Source organism: Macaca nemestrina, chromosome 6 (genome assembly GCF_043159975.1).
Source record: "Macaca nemestrina isolate mMacNem1 chromosome 6, mMacNem.hap1, whole genome shotgun sequence".
NCBI classification, from domain to species: domain Eukaryota; kingdom Metazoa; phylum Chordata; class Mammalia; order Primates; family Cercopithecidae; genus Macaca; species Macaca nemestrina.
In genome coordinates, this window is record NC_092130.1 from 97707961 (window position 1) to 97733061 (window position 25101).

Below are 25101 nucleotides of genomic sequence, written 5' to 3' on the forward strand. Positions count from 1 at the left end.
CTGAGTCGTGTGACTGTCCTACTCTCCACCCTGATACATTAGTAAAGAGAAAATAAGACACACAGACAACCTTATTTTCTCATACATTCTCAAATATACTCATCCCTGTCCCCATGCATAAGGTTCTCAAAGTAACTGCTAATTTTCTCAAATACTCAATCTTACATAATGATATTCCAATTTAACCTATTATGTAAAAAGACAATTTTAAAGTTCTAGTTCAGCCACATTTATATGTGAATTACACATAACATTTAAGGTCAGCTATAAAATCAAACCCTTAAATGCTTGCCTCAAAAAATGCTTTTTCACCCATGTTGTGGGGGAAAAAATTATTATTATTATTATTATTATTATTATTTTTCTTTTTTGAGACGGAGTCTCGCTCTGTCGCCCAGGCTGGAGTGCAGTGGCGCGATCTCGGCTCACTGCAAGCTCCGCCTCCCGGGTTCACGCCATTCTCCTGCCTCAGCCTCCCGAGTAGCTGGGACTACAGGCGCCCACAACCGCGCCCGGCTAATTTTTTGTATTTTTAGTAGAGACAGGGTTTCACCGTGGTCTCGATCTCCTGACCTTGTGATCCGCCCGCCTCGGCCTCCCAAAGTGCTGGGATTACAGGCGTGAGCCACCGCGCCCGGCCCGGAAAAAATTATTTTTATTTTTGAGACAGAGTCTTGCTCTGTCATCCAGGCTGGAGTGCAGTGGTGCAATCTCGGCTCCCTGCAACCTCCACTTCCCAGGTTAAAGTGATTCTCCTGCCTCAGCCTCCCAAGTAGCTGGGACTACAGGCATGCACTACCACACCCAAATAATTTTTGTATTTTTAGTACAGACGGGGGTTTCACCATGTTGACTAGGCTGGTCTTGAACTCCTGACCTCAGGTGATCCGCCTGCCTCGGCCTCCCAAAGTGCTGGGATTATAGGCATGATCTGCACCCGCCGAAAAATTTTTTGTAATATACTTCTTCACATACTACTAAAAAAATCATGTATTTAAAGTTCTGTCATTAAAAACTTAAAACTCTCCTAACAAGTTCTTCTAAAAGAAATGTTCCCAAAACTAGATGGGTGTGGTGGCTCACACGCCTGTAGTCCCAGAACTTTGGAAGACTGAGATGGGCAGATCGCTTGAGCCCAGGAGTTAGAGACCAGCCTGGGCAATATGGCGAGATCCCATTTCAAAAAAAAAAAATAAATGTTCCCAAAACTTTTTTTGTTCCCCCTTGGAGACAAGGTATTGCCCAATCATGGCTCACTGCAGCCTCCACCTCCTGGGTTCAAGCAATCTTCCGCCCACCTCAGCCTCCTGAGTAGCTGGGACTATAGGCATGCACCACCACATTCAGCTAGTTTGATTTTTTTTTTTTTGTAGAGACGGGTTCTCCCTTTGTTGCCCAGGCTGGTCTCAAGCTCCGGAGCTCAAGTGATCCTCTTGCCCCAGCATCCCAAAATATTGAGACTATAGCTGTGAGGCACCACGCTCAGCCTGCCCAAAATTTCTGGTAATGAAGTCTAAGACTACACAGTCTCCAAAACATTAAAGAGGAGACATGACTAGAGAAGGAAGGAAAGTGCAGGAAAGGGAGAAAATAGGGATCCTCCCAATGTATTTACAACTTTGTGCTAACTTGAACACATTACTTTCTGGGCTATCCTCAACCCTGGCTACTCAGCAGAACTGCCTTTTGAGGTGCTTTAGAATGGATGCTCAGGCTACAACCCTAATCTACCAAACAAGAAACTTCACAGAAATAGGACCAAGGACTTTTTTTTTTTTTTTTAAGTTCCTCTAGTGGATAACACATGGCCTTTCAGGCTGAGAACTATGAAACAGGCAGGCTACTAGTTAGGATTAATAATAATAAAAAAAAAATACCTTGATCTGCTGTCTTCGTAGCATGGCAAGTTCTCTCATGTCTCGGAATGGCTGTAGTAAATACTGATAGAGTTCAGTTGTAGCTTCTGCAAGGCTGCTGTAGGCTTCATCCTCCATCTGATACAAGTCCAGAAGCTCCACCATGCTCTCTGTATTCTTGTGCTTATCCAAGAGCTGCGGAACAAGACAGTTTCACAACAACTAAGAAAATCAATTCTAATAACCTATAAATACTTGCTCTGAATTCTCCCTATTATGTCAGGGCCTTGGAACCCTAAAACACAGAAGCAAGAGGGAACGAAAAGCACTGACTGCTTTTCATCACTATCTCCATACTTCAGGTGTCTCACTACTCAAGACCACTGCCTGAATATTTCTTTTGAGGCTCAAAGTATTGAGCTCAGCCTTAACTCTTCCATTTTTTTATTTTCCTTTTTTTGTTTTCTGAGACAGGATTTTACTCCTGTCAACCAGGCTGGAGTACAATGGTGCGATCTCAGCTCACTGCAACCTCCACCTCCTAGGCTCAAGTGATTCTCCTGCATTAGCCTCCCAAGTAACTGGGACTACAGGCGCACACCACCACACCTGGATAGTTTTTGTAATTTTTTTTTTTTCTTTTGTAGAGCCTGGGCACCATGCTGCCCAGGCTGGTCTCAAACTCCTTGGCTTAAGAGATCCACCTGCCTCGGCCTCCCAAAGTGCTGGGATTAAAGGTGTGAGCCACTGTACCCAGCCCCAAAATGTTTCTACTATCTAGTAGAATGAAAATCATCCGAATATGGAACATTTCCAATAAATTTCTTTAATTTCTACCTGTCACCTCCTTCAAAATCATGTCAGGCGCTGGCCTAGGAGCTAGACATACAAAAACATGGTCCTGGTCCTCAGAGCTTATAGTGTAGTGAATAAACAGAAAATAATTTTTAAATAATTTAAATTTTATAAAAAATTATTCTTTTCCCAATGGTTCTTTTAGAGACAAAGAATTCCAAACTGTGATAAACATTATTAAAACTATAAATAAAAGTTTTATAAAAGAATGAGGCCAGGTGCAGTGGCTCATGCCTGTAATCCCAACACTTTGGGAGGCCAAGGTAAGAGGATTGCTTGAGGCCAAGAGTTTGAGACAGGCCTGGGCAATGTAGTGAGACCTTGTATGTATGTATAATTGGCTGGGCATGGTGGCTCATGCCTGTAATCCCACGGCCAAGGAGGGTAGATCACAAGGTCAAGTAATCTAAATGATCCTGGCCAACGTGGTGAAACCCCGTCTCTACTAAAAATACAAAAACTAGCTGGGCATAGTGGCATGCGCCTGTAGTACCAGCTACTCGGGAGGCTGAGGCAGGAGAATCAATTGAGGTGGAGGTTGCAGTGAGCCGAGACTGCGCCACTGCACTCCAGCCTGGCAACAGAGCGAGACTCCATCTCAAAAAAAAAACAATAATTTAATCTTAGGCATGATTTCGTGGGAGAAAAAATGTAAAAATTAGCTCATAGTCCCAGCTATGGGAGGCTGAGGCATGAGAATTGAGCCCAGAAGGACAGATCTGCAGTGAGCCGTGACTGTGCCACAGAACTGCAGCCTAGGTGACAAAATGAGACCTTGTCTCAAAAAAAAAACAAAACAAACAAACAAACAAAAAAACCAAGCAGCAGCTAGGCACAGTGGCTCACACCTGTACTCCCAGCACTTTGGGAGGCCGAGGCAGGCAGATCACTTGAGGTCAGGAGTTTGAGAGCAGCCTGGTTAACATGGTGAAACCCCATCTCTACTAAAATTACAAAAATCAGCTGGGCATGGTAGCACGCACCCATAATCCCAGCTCCTCGGGCGGCTGAGGCAGGAGAATCACTTGAACCGGTGAGGCGGAGGTTGCAGTGAGCCAAGATTGCGCCACTGCACTCCAGCCTGGGTGACAGAGTGAGACTCCATCTCAAAAGGCAAGTAAATAAATGAAAATAACAAATGAAAAGAACTAATACAGAAAGACATTAATTTACATATGCATACACGGACGCCATTTACCTGCTGGCAGTATCATCTCCCCAAAGGCACAAAATTCTTCTATTCCCTTTCATACCTATAGTTTGCACTACTATCTTTCTCCCCACTTATTTGCGTTTTAGCTTTGTATCAGTTCATACGTGTAACCATGCTGAAGAGACTTCAGACTCATTTCCTGTTCAGATTTTTGGCACAACATGTAGCAGCACTGTATCATTAACAATTATGATAAATCAGACAATCTACATTAAAGTGTTTTTATAACAAAAAAAAGTGTCAAACAAATATTAGCTATCATTCTGTTTTTTTAAGGCTGCTGTTAAAGCTAATATGGAGAATTTCGACTTCTCTAGTACAAGCTGAGCAGTTCTATCAGACCAACTTTTGCCACTGATAAAAATAACAAACTGTGGTGCAAAATATTACAAAACAACTGCCTGTAGGCACTACAGAGTGACCAAAACAGCTATAAAATGGAAGGGACATCAACAATACCTTGGAAGCAGGGAGGGCTCTAGGTGGTTTTTTTTGTTTGTTTGTTGTTTGTTTTTTTGAGATGGAATCTTGCTCTGTCACCCAGGCTGCAGTGCAGTGGCGTGATCTCGGCTCACTGCAAGCTCCGCCTCCCAGGTTCACGCCATTCTCCTGCCTCAGCCTCCCAAGTAGCTGGGACTACAGGCGCCTGCCACCATGCCCGGCTAACTTTTTGTATTTTTAGTAGAGACGCGGTTTCACCGTGTTAGCCAGGATGGTCTCGATCTCCTGACCTCGTGATCTGCCCGCCTCGGCCTCCCAAAGTGCTGGGATTACAGGCGTGAGCCACCGTGCCTGGCTTAGGTGGTGTTTTCATTCATGCCTTTCAGCCTGAGGGTGTGCCCCAGTAGATGCCAAAAGAAGGGGAAAGGTACAGCTAAAAACTCAGAAACCCACAATCTTGCTGGCTTGAAGAATCTGAGGACAGAGCTCAGGACAACCACAGCAGCTAGAAAGCCAGAGGACAATGCTGAAAGGGACACAGCCTAAGAAGAAGGAACTCCAAATTCATATATAAACTCTACTCAAATTTCTGGCTGATCACTGGAACTATAAAAGCACAGGACAGGTACTAAGCAATCCAGATAAAACAATAAATATTTCATCTGCTGCCTTCTGTAAAGGAGGTAGAGTTTGACTTCTGAATCCAATCAACTTGACTGCTGAAAACAAGACTAAAAATCAACACTCTGAGGGAACATAACAGAATCCAGAGGCTCTATAATGTATCATTCACAATATCTATTATATAATCCAAGATTAACAGACCTACAAAGAAATAGGAAAACAAAACTCAGTCATCAAAAAGCAATCAATGGGGCAGGTGCGGTGGATCAAGCCTATAATCCCAGCACTTTGGGAGGCGAAGGAGGCAGATCACTTGAGGTCAGGAGTTCGAGACCAGCCTTGGCAACATGGTGAAACACCGTTTCTACTAAAAATACAAAAATTAGCCAGGTATGGCAGAGCATGCCTGTAGTCCCAGCTATTTGGGAGGCCGAGGCAGGAGGCAGAGGTTGCAATGAGCTGAGATTCAGATTGTGCACTACAGCCTGGGGTGATAGAGGAACTCTGTCTCAAAAAAAAAAAAAAAAAAAATTAAAAAACTTTTTTTAAAAAAAGCAATCAATGAAGACCAATCACAAGATGAAACAGATATGGATTTAACAGACAAATATTTCAAAGAAGATATTATAATGCTAACTGGACATAAAAGAAATACACTCATCAAGAATAAACAGGAAATCTCAAAAAACAGAAACTAATTCTAGAACAGAAAATTCGCTATATGGGTAGAGAGTATGGTTGTAATTACAGTCAATGAACTTGAAGATAAATAAAGATAAATTATCCAATCTTATAGGAAAAAAAAGAAAGCCTCAGGGACTCATGAGGCAATATTAAAAGGTCTTCTCCCACAACCTGAGATGAGGTCTCATTATATTGCCCAGGCTGGTCTCAAACTCTTGGATTCAAGCAATCCTAGTGCCTCAGCCTCCCCAAGTGTTAGGATTACAGGCGTAAGCCATTGTACCTGGCCAAAAGGTCTTAACATACATTGAATTGAAGTTCCAGAGAAGAGAAAATGACTCAGAACAAAATATTACAAGAAAAATCCCAAATTTGGTTAAAGAAGAATCTACATATGTATGAAGCTCTAATAGCCTCAAGGGGATAAATGCAGTTACCCACAAGTAGGTTTACCATATTATAGTCAAACTACTAAAAATCAAAAATAAAAGAGAAATTCCTGAAAACAGCCAGAGAAAAATAACACAGGAGGAACAAGTACACCTGTGAATGCTGACTTCAAACTAGAAACAACAGAGAACAGAAGAGGAAAAAAACAAAACACGACAAAACATCTGTCAACTCAGGATTCCATTTCCAAGAAAATATCCTTCCTGAACAAAGAAAAAATAAACAGTTAAATTAAAAGAACTCATTACTAGCAGATGGACACCATAAGAAATGTTCTTTAAAATGTGTTCAGATTGAAGGAAAATGATACAGATTTTCATAAAGGTATAAAGATTACTGGAAAGATTACAGGTGTATCTGACTATAATAAATATGAAACCTACAGCATAAAGAACAGGGATAGAGATGAATCTATACAGACACATATGAGTTCTTAAGTATAAGATGGGCTGGGCTCAGTGGCTTGTGCCTGTAATCCCAGCACTTTGGTAAACCAAGGCAGGTGGAGGTGGATCACTTGAGGTTGGGAGTTTGAGACCAGCCTGGCCAACATGGCAAAACCCTGTCTCTACTAGAAATACAAAAATTAGCCAAGTGTGGCGGCACGCGCCTGCAATCCCAGCTACTCGGGAAGCTGAGGCACAAGAATCACTTGAACTCAGGGAGTTTGAGGCTGTAGTGAGCTATGACTGAGTCACTGCACTCTAACCTGGGAGAAAGAACAAAGCCCTGTCTCTTAAAAAGAGATGGAGTGGTATAATATTAACTTCAAGTATGGTTTAATCTCTATGGCAACCACTAAAAGAATAATAATGGCCGGGCGCGGTGGCTCAAGCCTGTAATCCCAGCACTTTGGGAGGCCGAGACGGGCGGATCACGAGGTCAGGAGATCGAGACCATCCTGGCTAACACGGTGAAACCCCGTCTCTACTAAAAAATACAAAAAACTAGCCGGGCGAGGTGACGGGCGCCTGTAGTCCCAGCTACTCGGGAGGCTGAGGCAGGAGAATGGCGTAAACCCGGGAGGCGGAGCTTGCAGTGAGCTGAGATCCGGCCACTGCACTCCAGCCTGGGCGGCAGAGCGAGACTCCGTCTCAAAAAAAAAAAAAAAAAAAAAAAAAGAATAATAATTTAAGAAGGTATGCTATAAGCCCCAATATGTTCAAGTTATTAAATTAACCCAAAGGAAATCAGGAAAGGAAGAGGAGAAAAAAGAAGTAAAAACCACAGTCTATTTTCATATACATACTTCTATGTCAAAAAAAAGGAAAGAAAAAAATAAATAAATAAAAGGAAACCAAAACACAAGATATAAACAGAAAACAAATAGATCTAAATCCAACCTTGTCAAGAATTATATGAAATATAAATGGACTAAACTCTTTAATTTAAAGGTAGAGTTGTTGGAATGGATAAAAAAGGAAGCCACAATTATATGTTGCCTAGAAGAGATGAATATTGAAAACAAAGACACAAATAAGTTGAAAGCAAACAGTAAAGCATAAGAAGGGTAGAGGGACTATATTAATATCAAAGAGTAGACTGTAAGATATAGAGTATTACTGGAGATAATGCAGAACTTTTTTTTTTTCTTTTTTTAAGACAGAGTCTCACTCTATGACTCAGGCTGGAGTGCAGTGGTGTGATCTCAGCTCACTGTAACCTCCACCCCCCGGGTTCAAGCAATTCTCCTGCCTTAGCCTCCCAAGTAGCAGCGATTACAGGTGTAATCTCACCAAGTCTCACTAATTTTTTTGTATTTTAGTAGAGACAGGGTTTCACCATGTTGCCCCCAGGGTGGTCTTGGACTCCTGAGCTCAGACAATCCACCTGCCTCAGCCTCCCAAAGCACTTAGGATTACAGGCGTGAGCCACTGCGCCCAGCCCAGAACATTTTATAAAGACGAAAGAGTCAACTCAATAGGAAGACACAACAATATGTGTACAACATACCTAACAGAACTTCAAAGTACATTAAGTTATAATGGAAAGAATTTTTTAAAAGAAGGAAGCACGTTCACAGAGTTGGTGATTTTAACACTCCTCAGTCACAACATCCTCATTAGTATAATGGTGAGTAAAAGAAAATGAAACACAAATGTACAAAAAAATTCAGTAGAAACAACAGGTAATCTAAACCGACCTATATCCACGCAAGCGATTGAATCAATAATTAATACCCTTCCAAAACAGAATGCATCAGGCTCAGATAGGTTCATAGGTAAATTCTACCAGATATTTAAGGAAGAAATTATGCCAGTTCTCTCAAATCTCTTCCAGAAAACAGAAGTAGACAGAATACTTCCTAAATCATTTTATGAGGCCAACTTTAGCCTAATAGCAAAAACAGACAAACATTACAAGAAAGAAAAAACTACAGGCTGAGCACGGTGGCTCGCACCTATAACCCCAGCACTTTGGAAAGCCTAGGTGGGAGAATCACTTGAACTCAGGAATTCAAGGCCAGCCTGAGCAACATAGCGAGACTCTCTTAAATAGCCAGGTGTGGTGGGAGACTTGCTTGACCCTGTGAAGTCAAGGCTGTAGTGAGTCCTGATCATGCCACTGTCCGCCAGCCTAGGCAACAGAGCGAGGCCTTGTCTTAAAAAAACTACAGACTGACATCTCCCATTAGCACCGACACAAAAATCCTCCACAAAATATTTAGCAAGTCCAACAATATGTAAAAAGAATTATATATCACAACTGAATGTGATTTATTCCAAGTATACAAAAGGCTAGTTCAACATTCAATAATCAATTAATGTCATCTATTACAAAAACAGGCTAAACAAGAAAAATCACATCATATCAACAGATGCCCAAAATGCATTTCACAAAATCCAACAATTCATAAAACTCTCAGCAAACTAGGAATGGAAAACCTCCTTTACCTTGATAAAAAAACCTTGAGCTAACATGATACCTAATGGTAAGAAAGTATTTATATATATGTATAAAATACATATGATATATATATTACATATAAATATATATAAAATATGATATATATTATATATAAATATATATAAAATACATATGATATATAATATATAAATATATATAAAATACATATTTTTATATATAAATAGAAATATTTTTATAAATGTATTTATATAAATATATATAAATTTATATATATTTAATGGTGTTCTCACTATGATGAGGCAAAAGGCAAGGATGTCCCCTTTACTACTCCTATTTAACATAGTACTGAAAGTCCTACCTAATACAATAACAAAAGAAAAGGAAATTCAAAATGTGTAGACTGGGAAGAAGGAAGTAAAACTGTCAGTGCTTGCAGATGACATATTTGTCCATGTAGAAAATGAACTTGCATACACACACCCACTCACCCCTCCAGGCCAGGTGCAGTGGCTCATGTCTGGCAATCTCAGCACTCTGGGAGGCAGAGGCAGGAGAATCACTTCAGCCCAGTAGTTTAAGACCAACCTGGGCAACACAGTAGGACATCATGTGTACAAAAAAATTTTTTTAAATTAGCTGGACATGGTAGCATGTGCCTGCAGTCCTCATGGGAGCACATGCCTGCAGTCCTATCTACGGCAGAGGCTGAGGCAGGAATACTCGAACCTAGGAGTTCAAGGTTGCAGTGAGCTATGATTGGGCCACTGCACTCCAGCCTGGGTGACAGGGCAATACTCTGTCTCTTGAAAAATAAATAAATAAATAAAAAATAAAACACATTAATTTCAAAAAAAATTCCAAATGTTATTTCTATTAGCACACCAAAAATTAGGTATAAATCTAACAATATATGTACAAGATCTATACCAAGAAAGTTATAAAACTCTGATGAAGTTAATCAATACACATACAACTATTCCATGTGTATGCATAGGAAGACTCGATACTGACAAGGTATTAGTTTTTCCTAACTTGATCTATAAATTCAATGCAATCCTAATCAAAATCTCTGCAAGTTATTTTGTGGGTATCAAAAAACAAATTCTAAAGTTTATACAGAGGTGAAAAGACTCAGAATAGCTAACACAATATTGAAGAATGTTGAAGGTCTGACACTACTCAACCTCTTTTAGATACTATAAAGCTACAGTAGTCAAGACAGTAGGATATCTATGAAAGAACAGACAAGTAGACCAATGGAACAGAGTCCAAAAATAAATCCGCACAAATACAGTTAACTGATCTTTTGACAGAGAGCAATGACAATTCAATAGAAGAGTCTTAAAAAAGAATCTAGACACAGACCTTGCACTCTTCACAAAAATTAACTCAAAATTGATCATGGAATTAAATGTGAAACTCAAAACTATAAAACCTCTAGAAGATAACACGGAAGAAGTTCCAGCAGTCTGACCTTGCCTTTGGCACTGACTTTAGATATGACACCAAAAACACAATCCATTAAAAAATTGGTAAGTGGGACTTCATTAAACTTCTGCTCTGCAAAAGACACTATTAAGAATGAAAAGACAGGCTAAAGGTGGAGAGAAAACATTTGCAAAAGACATATCTGATAAAAGACTGTTACCAAAAATATACAAAGAGCTCCTGAAGCTCAACAGTAAAAAAAAAAAAAGACCCAGTTTACAAATGGGAAAATATCTCATTGAAAATATACAGATGACAAATAAGCATATGAAAAGATGCTCAACATCATATAGCATTAGGGAATTATAAATTAAAATGAGATACCAATACATACCTATTAAAATAGTGAAAATCCAAAACCCCGACATCAGAAAATGCTAGAGAGGATGTGGAACAACCAGAACTCATTCACTGTTGATGGAAATGAAAAATTGTACAGCTACATTGGGAGACACTATAACAGTCTTATTTTTTATTTACTTTGATAAATGACTGAGAGATAGACAGTCAGGATCTCACTCTGTTGCCCAGGCTGGAGTGCAGTGGCACATTCATAACTCCCTGCAGCCTGGAACTTCTGGCTCTAGTGATTTTCCCGCCGTAGCCTCCTGAGGAGCTGAAACTACAGGTGTGCACCACCACACCCATTAATTTTTTAAAGTTTTTGTAGCGATGGGGTCTCACTACATGCCTCAGGCTCATCTTGAACTCCTGGCTTCAATCAATCTTCCCACCTCAGTATCTCCCAAAGTGTTTGTATTACAGGCATGAGCCACTATGTACAGTCCACTCTGACAGTTTCTTAGAAAACTACACATACCTTACCACCTAATCCAGCAATCACAGATCATTAATATTTATCCAAATGAGTTGGAAACTGTTTTTTCTTTTTTTTTGAGACAAAGTCTAAATCTGTCACCCAGGCTGGAGTGCAGTGGCCGGATCTCACCTCACTGCAAGCTCCGCCTCCCGGGTTCCCGCCATTCTCCTGCCTCAGCCTCCCGAGTAGCTGGGACTACAGGCGCCCGCCACCTCGGCCGGCTAGTTTTCTTTTTTGTATTTTTTAGTAGAGACAGTGTTTCACCATGTTAGGCAGGATGGTCTCGATCTCCTGATCTCGTGATCTGCCTGTCTCGGCCTCCCAAAGTGCTGGGATGACAGGCTTGAGCCACCGCGCCCAGCCGGAAATCTTTATCCATACAAAAACCTGCACACTAAAGTTTATAGCAGCTTAAACTGCCAAAACATGAATGCAACCAAGATGTCTTTCAACAGGTAAATGGATAAGCAAATTGTAGTACATCCATACAATGAAACGTTCAGCAAGAAAAAGAAATGAGCCAGGTGGGCACTGTGGCCCAGGCCTGTAATTCCAGCACTTCGCGAGGGCAAGGCATGAGGATTGCTTGACCCTGGGAGTTTGAGACCAGCCTAGGCAACACAAGGAGATCCCATCTCTATAAATATTATTTTTAAAAGGGAAAAGAAATGAACTATCAAGTCATAAAAAGATATGGAACACCTTATATGTATATTGCTAACTGAAGCAACTAATCTGAAAAGGCTATATATTATATGATTCCAACTATATAACATCCTGGAAATGCCAAACTACACAGAGTAAAAAAATCACAGGTTGCCAGAGGCTGAGGAGAGATGGAGCACTCCAATGAACAGATGGAGCACGCCAATGAACAGATGGGGATTTTCAGAGCAGTTAAACTATTTTGTATGATATTATAATGGTGCATACAGGACAGCAGGACATTATGCATTTGTCCAAACGCAGAAACTCTAGGGTTCTACATTTTATAAAAAAGGAAAACAAACCCAGAACTGTACAAAAAATTAATTTTAATATAAACTATGGATTATTCAATAATGTATTGATACTGGTTCATAAATTATAGTAAATATACCACACCAATGCAAAATGTTAATAATAGGGAAGACTGAGGGCAGGAGAGAGGGATTAAGTATGGAATCTCTGTACTATCTGCTCAATTTTTCTGTAAACGTAAAACTGATGTAAAAACTCAAGTCTATTAATTTTTAAAAACAGATAACACAAGCCTAAAGACATAATGTTATATTTCATAATATGTGTTAAACTATTATAAAAGTAAAACAAAGAAATCATTCAACATAAAGCCGTAATAACCAATGAACACTGATTTTCATACCTGCTGACACCTATTTTTTATAACCTGATCAAAGCTATGTCTGTCTTTCCACTTTGTTAGCAAGTGGTTTTTTGGTTGGTTCTATTATTTGTTTTTAATAGAGTCACCTAGAGCAAAAAGAAGCAATTCAAACATCAGTCTGGGGTTTGGTGAAGAGAAGTTGATTAACGGATACAAAAATACAGTTAGAAGGAATATATTCTGGTATTCAACAGTATAGTAGGAAAAATTATAGTTAACAGTAATTTATTGTTTATTTCAAAACAGTTGGAAGCACTGTAACGTACCCAACACAGATGATAAATGGTTGAGGTGATGGATATCGCAATTACCCTGACTTGATCATTACACATTGTATATGAATATCAAAATATCACATTACCACCTAAATATGTACAACTACATCAATTAAGAATACAAAACGCCCCTGAACATTGGTCATTTAACAAGTATTAATACATGATTTACATACTTAGCTAGTCAAGAAAGAACTATATTTGTGGACTGCCCACTCTACGCCCAGCATTGATTTATCTGACAAAAACTTCTGTGATTCTACTACTAGGTAGACATTCTACCAGACACTAGGGACACAATGCAGCACATTCTAATAAGCAGTGAGCCCATCTACAGAGTGGGAAAATAAAATATTGCATGTGGTCAATCTGTCCTGTTTAGTCTACAGAGTTCAATTCATCTAACTAAATGACCATATCAAAGCAATGGTACCTTGCTACTCAAAGTATGGTCTGGGACCAGCAACACTGGTATCACCTAGGAACTTGTTACAAATGAAACCAGAACCTCACTTTTAGATCTACAGAATGGGAATCTGAATTGCAGTAAGACTGCCAAGTGGTAAGTGTACATATTAAACTTTGAGAAGCACTGCTATCATAAATATCTTAATATCCCCATATTAACCATCAGTTAGTGAGGCAAGTATCTCTGTGAAGTTACATAAATTATGTAGTCAATTTACTTATCTATAAAATTAAAACAGGTAACATTTTTCTTGAATCGAAAACAGCTTTTTGGCCAAGCACAGTGGCTCACGCCTGTAATCCCAGCACTTTCAGAGGCCGAGGCAGGAGGATCACAAGGTTAGGAGATCGAGACCATACTGGTTAACACGGTGAAACAAGTCTCTACTAAAAATACAAAAAATTAGCCGAGCATGGTGGCAGGTGCCTGTAGTCCCAGCTGCTCGGGAGGCTGAGGCAGGAGAATGGTGTGAATCCGGGAGGTGGAGCTTGCAGTGAGCCGAGATTGCGCCACTCACTCCAGCCTGGGTGACAGTGACAGTGCAAGGCTGTCTCAAAAAAATAAATAAATAAAATAAAACAATTTTTCCACTCTTTCTCTCACTGCATTTACTGTCATTCTGTGTTAGATCAATGACTACTATTTAAACTAAAATTGAGCCAAAACTCATTTCTTATGGTTCAGTTCCTCTACTGAAGCATTTTTAGTTATTCTAAGAAAAAACACTGTTATTACTGAATCACAGAACGATCTTCAGCATTAGAAGGCAGGCACAGAGTGACAAAATCAGCCTAGTCTTTCCTCCAGCACTGGCCAGGGTCTTATCTCCAGTGAATTGGTCATTCAACAAAGTTGGCCTTAATGCAATGGCCATTAAAATTATATTAACTCTTTTCATTCTGAAGAGATACTATTTGCTTTTAAAAATCATGATTTATGCCAGGTGCAGTGGCTCACACCTGTAATTCTAGCACTTTGGCAGGCTGAGGTGGGAGGATCACTTGAGCTCAGGAGTTCAAGACCACCGTGGGCAATATAGTGAAACCTCATCTCTACAAAAAAAAAAAATTAAAAATTATGGCCAGGTGAAGTGGCTCACACCTGTAATCCCAGCACTCTGGGAGGCTGAGGCCAGTGGATTGGTTAAGCCCAGGAGTTCGAAACCAGCCTGGGTAACACAGCAAAACCCCGTCTCTACTAAAAATACAAAAAATTAGCCAGGCATGGTGGCACACGGCTGTAGTCCCAGCTACTCAGGAGGCTGAGGTGAAAGAACGATCTGAGCCCGGGAGGGCCAGGCTGCAGTGAGCCAAGATCATGCCACTGGACTCCACCCTGGGCAACCAGAGTGAGACGCTGTCTTTAAAAAAAACCAAAGAGGCCAGGCATGGTGGCTCACGCCTGTAATCCCAGCACTTCGGGAGGCTGAGGCAGGCAGATTACCTGAGGTCGGCAGATTACCTGAGGTCAGGAGTTTGAGACCAGCCTGGCCAACATGGTGAAACCCCGTCTCTACTAATTAGCCGGGTGTAGTGGCAGGCACCTGTAATCCCAACTACTCAGGAGGCTGAGGAAGAAGAACTGCTTGAACCCAGGAGGTGGAGGTTGCAGTGAGCTGAGATCGTACCACTGCACTCCAGCCTGGGCGACGAGAGTGAAACTGTTTAAAAAAAAAAAAAAGACGCCCATGGTGGCACACACTGGGACGCCAAAGTAGGAGATTGAGGCTGCAGTAAGCCATGATTACACCGGTGTAATCCAGTCTAGGCAAAAAGACCTCATCTCTATAAAAAAAAATTTAGTGGTCACAGGCGGTGGTTCACACCTGTAATCTCAGCACTTTGGATCACCTTGGGGTCAGGAGTTCAAGACCAGCCTGGGAAACATGGTGAAACCCCGTCTCCACAAAAAATTGAAAAATCAGCCAGGCATAGTGGCGCACACCTGTTGACCCAGCTACTCAGGAAGTTGAGGCTGGAGGATCACTTGAGCCCAGGAGATGGAGGCTGCAGTGAGCTGAGATCACGCTACTGCATTCTAGTCTGGGTGACAGAGCACATCCTGCCTGAAAAGGAAAAAAAAAAAAAAAAAAAATCAAAAAACCTGTTTGTAACAAAGACCGTGCATATTCAAGGATACTTGGGTCTGAGTCTTCTCGACAGCTGTCCTTACTTTGGCCCAAGTAAACGCTTCAAATTATATTTTGTGCCTCAGCCTCTTCCTTTTAGGTCAACAAAGGCAATAATTCCCTCCTTCCAAGAATATGTACATACAAAGAAGCCCTTTATCTTATACTTCACTTGAAAACGAACACTTTCTTCGAGATAATGGTTTTCTACCAGGTTTCAGGAATAGCAAAATTGTTAAAAGAATGAGGTGGAAAAATGGTGCCAACATCTTTCAATAGTAAAATCCCCCTGAGTCATTTACAAGTGATCAAATGCCACAATTCAACAGTAAGAGAACCCTCAAACACTAGGCTTCTTTGGGCTCTTCTTACAGGGTCAATAAAGTAAATGTAATACAAAGTTTAGATACTATTTTCTGCCAACACAAAAATCATTGTATGATTATTAATTAGTCACAATACCACTCTACACAAATATGTGCAATAACTGAGGACAGAAAATCAGTTATTCTATCCAAACATTAACATTTTTATCAATTATTTCCAACATGCTTTTTGTCCTCAGACAGAATAATACTTTACAAAGCTATTATGCCACAACTAAACTTAATACTCTTGCAGAGAAGCCCAGGGCATCTCACCTAACACTGCTAATTTATTAATCTGCCTTCTTTCCTATAAAGTTTCATGTCTTTCCAATACTAGATTACCTTAAAAACAATTATAATTTCAATTGGTCAATCTACTTTAAGTATTGGCAAATAATCTTAAAATACAGGGAATGCACTTTATAAGTTCATTTCAAAAGATGCAATTTACTAAGCATTAGACTTTAGTGTAAACCATTTTCTATAATTCATGATAAAAGAATTCAACAGGTGAAAAAATAATCACTAACCTGATATAATTATAAAACTTCATTTTTGATTTTGCTAACTAAAAACTGACAAAGTCCAGGGAATAAATAAACTGAGCTATGGGCATTTGCAGGTTATAAACTGCAAAATGTGCAAGGTGCTATAAATAATGCATATAAAAGACTAAAAGGATTGTAAAGAAACTCGAATTATTTAGGATTAAGTATATTCGGGATGAAGGGGGAAGACCTTAATTTAAAATGCAGAAGATGCACCTAAAATGTGAAAGATGCAGGTTTGCTAAATTTGAGAAGATTCACTGAGAGCCACACTGAATAAGAATGCAGATGGAGAATACAACTGCAAAGGGTTTCCAAAGGGCTGAAGCTCAACCAACACAACATAAAAACGGCCACAGCAGGTTTCAGCAGAAAGGAAGGACAAAGAGCAGGGGCCTGGAAAGTAAAGCTTTGATAATTTCTGCTTCAAAATCTGATGTATCTCTTGTACAATTTTAGAAAATGATTTTGCTCTATTGATTCATTTAAGAGACATGAAGCAGAGGTCGGGTGTGGTGGCTCATGCCTGTAATCCCAGCACTTTGGGAGGTCTAGGTGGGCGGATCACTTGAGGCCAGGAGTTCAAGAGCAGCTTGGCTAACATGGTGAAACCCTGTCTCTACTAAAAATACAAAAATTAGCCAGGCGTGGTAGTGCACACCTGTAATCCCAGCAGGTTTACTTGCCAAAGTTAAGGAAATGTGCCCGGAGGACAGGTCTACGCCTTTCTCTGAAGATAATTTTGAGAGCTCCAAATGTAAAGAGGAAAGGGCAGGTTACTGAGAAGTACACAATTTTCATGTAAGGGGGGTTAGGAAAAATAGTCATTCATGCCTTTGTCTGGCCCAGTGAATCTGCACTTTTTTTACTTTTTAAGGGAACATTTATTTATTTTTTTAAGAGACAGCCTCTCACTTTGTCACCCATGCTGGAGTACAGTGGCTCCATCATGGCTCATTATAACCTCAATCTCCTGGGTTTAAGTGATCTTCCTGCCTCAGCCTCCTGAGTAGCTGGGACTACAGGCATGTGCCACCACACCTGGCTAATTTTTTGATTGTTATTATTATTTTTTTGTAGAGACGGCACTTTTACATAAGGTAACACAGACGAAATGGGGCAGGAGAACAATCAGATATGCATTTGTGTCTGGTAGGCAGGGGGGTGACTGCAATACATTGCCATAGTGAAATTTTAGCAGGAAAACCTCAGGGTAAAGATCTTGGAGCTCACTATGAAATTTACTTGTGGGCAAAATACGGGGACGCATGTAGCTTTTCATCTTGTAGCCATCTTATTTAGGAACCAAAAGGGACAGGTTTGTGTGACCCAGTTCCCAACTTAACTTTTCCCTTTGGCTTAATGAGTTTGGGGTCCCTAGATTTATTTTCTGTCATAAAATCGCTAAGTAATATCTTCACCATTAATTATTAAAACATGCAAATAATTACTGTGAAAGGGAGTGACTTAGGCTACTTGGATGGAGGGAGCCTACCCCAGCAATGATACTCCATCTGTGGCCCTGGGAACTGCCTTTAGGTCCATTTGGTCTGTTTCCCCTACTGACAAATAAGGACAAGTGCCATACATTTCCACATTTACACTGCCCACCTCTGTTCTTGCTTTGTAAAACTACTGAATCATTTTAAAATTATTCCTGCTAATTATTACTTGTTAATACTAAAATCTGAGAAAAAATTATGACTCAAGGGACATAAAATCAAAAAAGAAAAAAAATCTGGGGCCAGGTGTGGTCACTCATGCCTGTAATACCAGCATTTTGGGAGGCCAATGTGGGTGGATCACTCGAGCTCAAGAGTTTGAGACCAGCCTGGGCAAAATGGCGAAACCCCGTCTCTACAAAAAAAACCCACAAAAATCAGTTGGGTATGGTGGTTCATGTCCATAGTCCCAGTTACTCAGGAAGCTGAGGTGGGAGGATCGCTTGCTCCCAGGAGGTTGAGGCTGCAGTGAGGCAAGATCAAGCCACTCATGGCAGTGGCGGGCCATCTAGAGTGATTGCTGCCATCACATCAGCTGCAGTGGAGAGGCATGAGCGGTAGTGGCAAAAGCGGCTGTGGGAGCAGCAGTCGTGGCAGTGGGTTCCCTGTGCCCCATGTCCCAGGGGCACCCAACTGAGCCACCCCCACCCTCACAGGGCGAGGCAGGAACCACTCCCAGGCCCGGAGGCTCCGCCACAGCCACAACCTTGCTCCCTGCCCCATCTTAAGGGTCTGCAAGCACCTGGCTGAAGGGTACAGCTGGGACTTGTGAGGCCAACCCCAGGTGCGTCAGGTTCATTTGTGTGATGCTGGTCAGGGCCACCATGCCACCTGTACCTCACCCATTGTCCTGGGAGCCACTGCAATGGGGCCACGCTGAGTTGCCTGCCAGCGGGGTAGCAGTAAAGTCAGGCACTGAGGGGCAGGCAGAGAGGCGCCCTGAGGCAGAGGTGGACCCACGGTGTGCATATGCCATGCTCCATGGAGCCAGTGGGAGCCAGGGGTATGCAGGAGTCTCACCCTCCCAGGGCCTACAGCTGCTCAAGTTACAGCTGCAGATCCAGGCATCTCTGCACTCTTGGGGACCTGGGAAGGCCCCACCTTGCCCCTGCAGGCTCGGAGGTGTCTGCTCCCACTGCCTGGCCTCTCCTCACTGTCAGCGCCTGTTCCACTCACAGGGCAAAGTTGAGGCCAACCCCAGGTCTGTCACAACCCGGCTGGGTGTGCGCATGCTCGGGGCAGTGCTGACATACCAGCCCCCTGCCACTTTGGCCTGCTGCGGACTTTGGGTGCCAACGAGCACAGAAGGGAGGCCAAGGGGGTGCTGGGGGCAGCTCAGCGCTGGCCCACAGACACTCCTTGGCACAAACAGCCTGGGCACCATAAATGGCAGCAGGAGGCAGACAAGCTCCTGGGCAGGAGTGGGTGAGTCCTTGGTGAAGCACCACCTTCAAGTCGGGGAGGGCCTGAAGCCTGGGCGTCAGACTTCTGATTCTGCCAACTGGGGTGGGAACTTGTGGTGCCTTTTCCAGGCACCTGCCCATGTTTGCCCATGGACCATTCCACATGCACTTCCTCCCCTGAGGCCCATAAGAGCCCCAGATTCAGCCAGATGATAGGAGACCAGTTGCAGAGAGGAGCTGCCCACCCCAGGTCTCCTCTCTGCTGAGGGCTGAAGAGATGACCAGACAACCAGCTGCGAGATGAACTACTCTCTGCTGAGAGCTGGACACTCATCGGGATGACCTGCCTAGCAGAGAAAAGCTACCCTCCCTACTGAGAGCTGAAGAAATGATGGGACAACCAGCTGCAGAGATGAGCTACCCTCTTTGCTGAAAGCTGAACACTCATCGGGACACGCTGGCTACAGAGAGGAGCTGCCCACTACAGGTCTCCTCTGAGTTCTTCTATTGCTCAATAAAGCTCCTTTTTGTCTTGCTCACTCTCCACTTGTCTCTTATTTGCGTACTTCATTCTTACTGGATGCAGAACAAGAACTCAAGACCCAGTGAATGGCATGGCTAAAAGAGCTGTAACACAAACAGGGCTGAAACACCCCTTGCCCACAATGTTACAGGCAACAAGAGAAGAGGATAGAAGAGATGTGGCCCTTTGGGGACCCCAGACCTAGGAAATCCCCAAGCCAGAGCTGTGACACCCTTTTTAAGGCTCTGCAGTTCCTGGAGTCTCCAAGCTTCCAGGCACCACACTGCGTTCCCTGGTGTCAGCCGTGGAAGCTGCTTATTATATCCCTGGTTCAGTCGCAGCCTCATAGGAGCTGGTGCCAGTACTGGCACCTGGAGCTGCCCACCCCACCACAGTCAGAGTGCCTGGTTGTACGCAGTGGCCAGACCCCACATTCCCTAACACACCCCTCACCGCTCCATGACTGGCTCTCCCTTGGCAAGTGTGGGACTCAGACTGGTAGCAGGAGCCGAGCACAGCCTGCCAGGCTGAGTGGGTAGAATGAGCCTAGCAGGCCAGAGCAAAACTCAGGCAAAGGCACCACTGGTCACAGAAGTTTCTGGCTGGTGAGGTGACACTCCAAGGATCCCATAACACCACTGTACTCCAGCCAGAGGGAGACCCTGTCTAAAAGAAAAAAAAACAAAAAAGCCCTAATATCTGAATTTAGAAAGTAATGCTCCAAACTGATATTTTTCTTTTTGTTCAAAGACAAATATTGTACAAACTGATATTTAAAATGATTTTCAGATTCTTTACTTTGTAGATAAGTAGTAAATTTGATTGACTGCATTCTACTCCTGGGAAAATACATACCTCTCATTAAAATGTACATACACACTCTGTACATACATGTTATATATAAAAACCAAACCAAAGGCAGGGCACAGCAGCTCATGCCTGTAATCCCAGCACTTTGGGAGGCTGAGGCGGGCGGATCACTTGAGCTTAAGAGTTCAAGACCAGCCTGGCCAATGTGGTAAAACCCTGTCTCTACTAAAAATACAAAATTAGCCAGGTGTTGGGGTGCATGCCTATAATCCCAGCTACTCAGACGGCTGAGGTAGGAGAATTGCTTGAACCCAGGAGGCGGAAATTGCAGTGAGTCGATATTGCACCACTGCACTCCAGCCTGGGCAACAAAAGTGAGACTCCGTCTCAAAAAAAAAAAAAAGAAAGAAAATCTGTCTTCATCTCTTAGGGACTTACAATGCACTTTAAGGGGCACAAGTGGTCCATAAAGAGAAAAACCAGGGTGGCAGTTATGGATGATATCAGCTGCCAACATAAAGCCTCTTTGATTTCTGAATTCCTAACACAATTTCTGATTTTTCCTTGTTTCTTTGAGACAGGGTCACACTGCTGTCCATGCTACCATGCAGTGGTGCAATCATGGCCTACTGCAGTCTCAGCTTTCTCAGCTTCAGGTGATCCTCCCACCCCAGCCTCACCACACCCGGAAAATTTTTGTAGTTTTTGTAGAGACAGGGTTTCACCATGTTCACCACGCTGCTCTCGAACTCTTAGACTCAAGCAATCTGCTCACCTCAGCCTCCCAAAGTACCAGGATTACAGACATGAGCCACCATATCCAGCCACTGATTTCTTACAGTGGTCAGAAATGACTTTCTATAGGAGGGGGACCGGATCGGGCCCCACCTAGAAAGAAATATGGAACTTAGCCAGGCATGGTAGCTCACACCTGTAATCATGGCTACTTGGGAGGCTGAGGTAGGAGAATTGCTTAAACCCGGGAGGTAAAGGTTGCAGTGAGCCGAGATCGCACCACTGCACTCCAGCCTGGGTGACAGAGTGAGTGAGACTCCATCTCAAATAATAATAATAATAATAATAAAATAAATGTGGAACTTAAGACAACCAAAAAAAAAAAAAAAAAAAAAAGGCACTGCAGTGGTGATGGTGTGTATAATGGAGCAAAAATATGAGTGTGTATAGTGACTTCAGCAAATAATGGGATTTAAAAGGCTTGGCTATGGCTGGGCCTGGTGGCTCATGCCTGTAATCTCAGCTAGCTACTAGGGAGGCTGAGGTGGGAGAATGGCTTGAGCTCAAGAGTTTGAGACTACAGTGAACTATGATCGCAACCCTAGGTGATGGAGAACCTGTCAAGCAAGAAACAAATGAAAGGAAGGGTGGGGGAGGGAGGAAGGCAGGAAGGTCAGCACAATGGGAACAGGCACAGAAAGAAAGAAAAAAGGACAGGTGCAGTGGCTCAGGCCTGTAATCCCAGCACTTTTGGAGGTCAAAAAGGAACAATCACTTGAGGCTGACAGTTCGAGACCAGCCTGGACAACATAGTTAGACCACATCCCTAAAAAATTTTTTTTAAGTTAGCTAAGGGGAATAGGACAGAGCAAGATGACGCGAATTACCTTTTACGAGACTCAGCACATTCTCATCTGTGGTAGCTATGGGGCGGGGCAAGACTACTTCTGCTTGATTCCTGGTACCAGGTTAGCTACCAGGTCAGTCACGGGGGGGGGGCATAGAACACCAAGAGGGCTCGTGGGGTCCCTGATTCCAGGACTTGACTCTTGGATGGCATTTCTGAACCTGCCCTGGGCTACAGGAGAAGCTACTGCCCTGAAGGGTGGTTGAAAGGCAAGTCCCAGGCCAGGCAACATTCACCACAAACAGACTTAAGAGCCCTTGGGCCCGAAGGGAACATCAGCAGCAGTCTGCCAGTACTCCCCCTGGGCTTGTTGCTCTGCAATTAGGTTCCTCTGCCATTGGGAAGGGGAGGGAAGAGTGGGAAGGACTCCACCTTGTGGTGTGAGTGCCAGCTCAGCTGCCATACAGCAGAACACCAGGTAGACGTCTAAGGTTTCTGATTCTAGTCCCTGGCTTCCAGAAAGGATCCACCAGGGACCTGGGGGAACTCATCCCTCTGAAGGGAAGGGCACAGGTCTGGCTGGCTGGCTTTGCCACTTGCTCACTGTAGAGCCCTAGGGCCTTGAATGAACATAGGCGGTAGCCAGGGAGTGGTTATAGCAGGCCATGGGTGAGACCCAGTGCTGTGCTGGCCTCAGGTCTGACTCAGCACAGTCCCAGTGGTGGTGGCCACAGGAGTGCTTGTGTCCCTCCACCACCAGGTCTAGATGGCTCAGAACAGAGAGAGAGACTCTGTTGTTAAGGAGAAAGTAAGGGAAGAGAACAAGAGTCTTTGCCTGGTAATCCAGTGAATTCTTTCACATCTTGACCAAGACCATCAAGGTGGTACCTCTACGAGTCTGCAACAACCACAGCAATATTGAGCTTGGGGTGTTCCCTAAAACAGATACAGCCTACATCACAACACCCAAGTCCTTTTGAATATGTGGAAAGCCTTCCCAAGAAGGACAGGTACAAACAAGCCCAGACAGTGCAGACCACAGTAAATACCTAACTCTTCAGTGCTCAGACACAGATGAACATCTACAAATACCAACATGTTCTAGAAAAACATGACATCACTAAATAAACTATTAATAAATAAGCCACCAGGAACCAATCCTATAGAAACAGAGATATGTGGCCAGGTGCAGTGGCACACTCTTGTAATACCAGAACTTTGGGAGGCCGAGGGAGGCTGATCACTTGAGGTCAGGAGTTCCAGACCAGCCTGGCCAACATGGCAAAACCCGTCTCTACTAAAAATACAAAAATTAGCCAGGCGTGGTGGGGCGCGCCTGTAATCCCAGCTACTCAGGAGGCAGAGGCAGGAGAATCCCTTGAACCTAGGAAGTGAAAGTTGCAGTGAGCCGAGATGGCACCACTGCAAGACTGTCTCAAAAAAAAAAAAGGAGAGCGAGAGATGTGACCTTTCAGACAAAGAATTCAAAGTAGCTTTTTGGGGGGGAAACTCAAAATTCCAAGATAACACAGAGGAGGAATTCAGATTTCTATCAGACAAACTTTTTAAAAGAGATTGAAATAAGAATCAAGCAGAAATTCTGGAGCTAAAAAACACAACTGGCATATTAAAGAATGCATCAGAGGCTTTTAATGGCAGAACTGATCAAGCAGAAGAAAGAAACAGTGAGCTTGAAGACAGGCTATTTGAAAATACAGTCAAGAGGAAAAAAAAAAAAAGAGAAAACAATGAAGCATGCCTGCAGGATTTAGAAAATAGCCTCAAAAGGGCAAATCTAAGAGCTATTGGCCTTAATGAGGAGGCAGTGAGAGAGAGATGGGGTAGAAAGTTTATTCAAAGGGATAATAACAGAGAACTTCCCAAACCTAGAGAAAGATATCAATATCCAAGTAAAAGAAGGTTATTATAGAACACCAAGAAGACTTGACTAAAGACTACAAGGCAATAAGCAAACTTCCAACAGCCAAAGATAAAGATCCTAAAAGAAGCGAGAGAAAAGAAACAAATAACATACAATGGGGCTCCAATACATCTGGAACCAGACTTTTCAGCAGAAGCCTTATAGGCCAGGAGACAGTGGCATGTCACAAAGTGCTGAAAGAAAAATCTTTTACCCTAGAATACCAGCAAAAATATCCTTTCAAACTTGAAGGAGAAATAAAGACTTTCCCAGACAAAAGCTGAGGAATTTCATTAACACCAGACCTGCTCTACAAGAAATGCTAAAGGGAGTACTTCAATCAGAAAGAAAAGGACATTAATGAGCAATAAAAAAGTCATCTACCAGGCCGGGCACAATGGTTCACGCCGTAATCCCTTTGGGGATTACTTTGGGAGGTTGAAGTCGGTGGATCACGAGGTCAGGAGTTCTAGACAAGCCTTCCCAACATTGCGAAACCCTGTCTCAACTAAAAATACAAAAAAAAAAAAAAAAAAAAAAAAAAAAATAGCTGGGTGTGGTGGTGGGCACCTGTAATCCCAGCTACTCAGGAAGCTGAGGCAGGAGAATCATTTGAACCCGGGAGGAGGTTGCAGTGAGCCGAGATCAAGCCCCTGTACTCCAGCCTGTGTGACAGGGCAAGACTCTGTCTAAAAAACAAAGTCACCTACCAGCACTTTGAGGGGACAGGACGGGTGGATCACTTGAGCCCAGTAGTTCAAGACCAGCCTGGGCAATTGGCAAAACCCCATCTCTACAAAAAAATAAAAATAAAGAGTGGTGGGACACGCTTGTGGTCCCAGCTACTAGGGAGGTTGAGATGGGGGGAATGCTTGAGCCTGCACTCCAC

General features: G+C 42.8%; 1 protein-coding gene across 1 annotated transcript in view; it reads right to left on the minus strand.

The window, feature by feature from the left end:
* LOC105475089 (junction mediating and regulatory protein, p53 cofactor) overlaps nucleotides 1-25101 on the minus strand; it is a 91527-nt gene that overhangs the window by 49110 nt on the left and 17316 nt on the right. Inside the window, 1 exon segment of the mRNA XM_011730083.2 lies at nucleotides 1878-2051. Within this exon segment, the coding sequence (XP_011728385.2) occupies nucleotides 1878-2051 (174 nt within the window).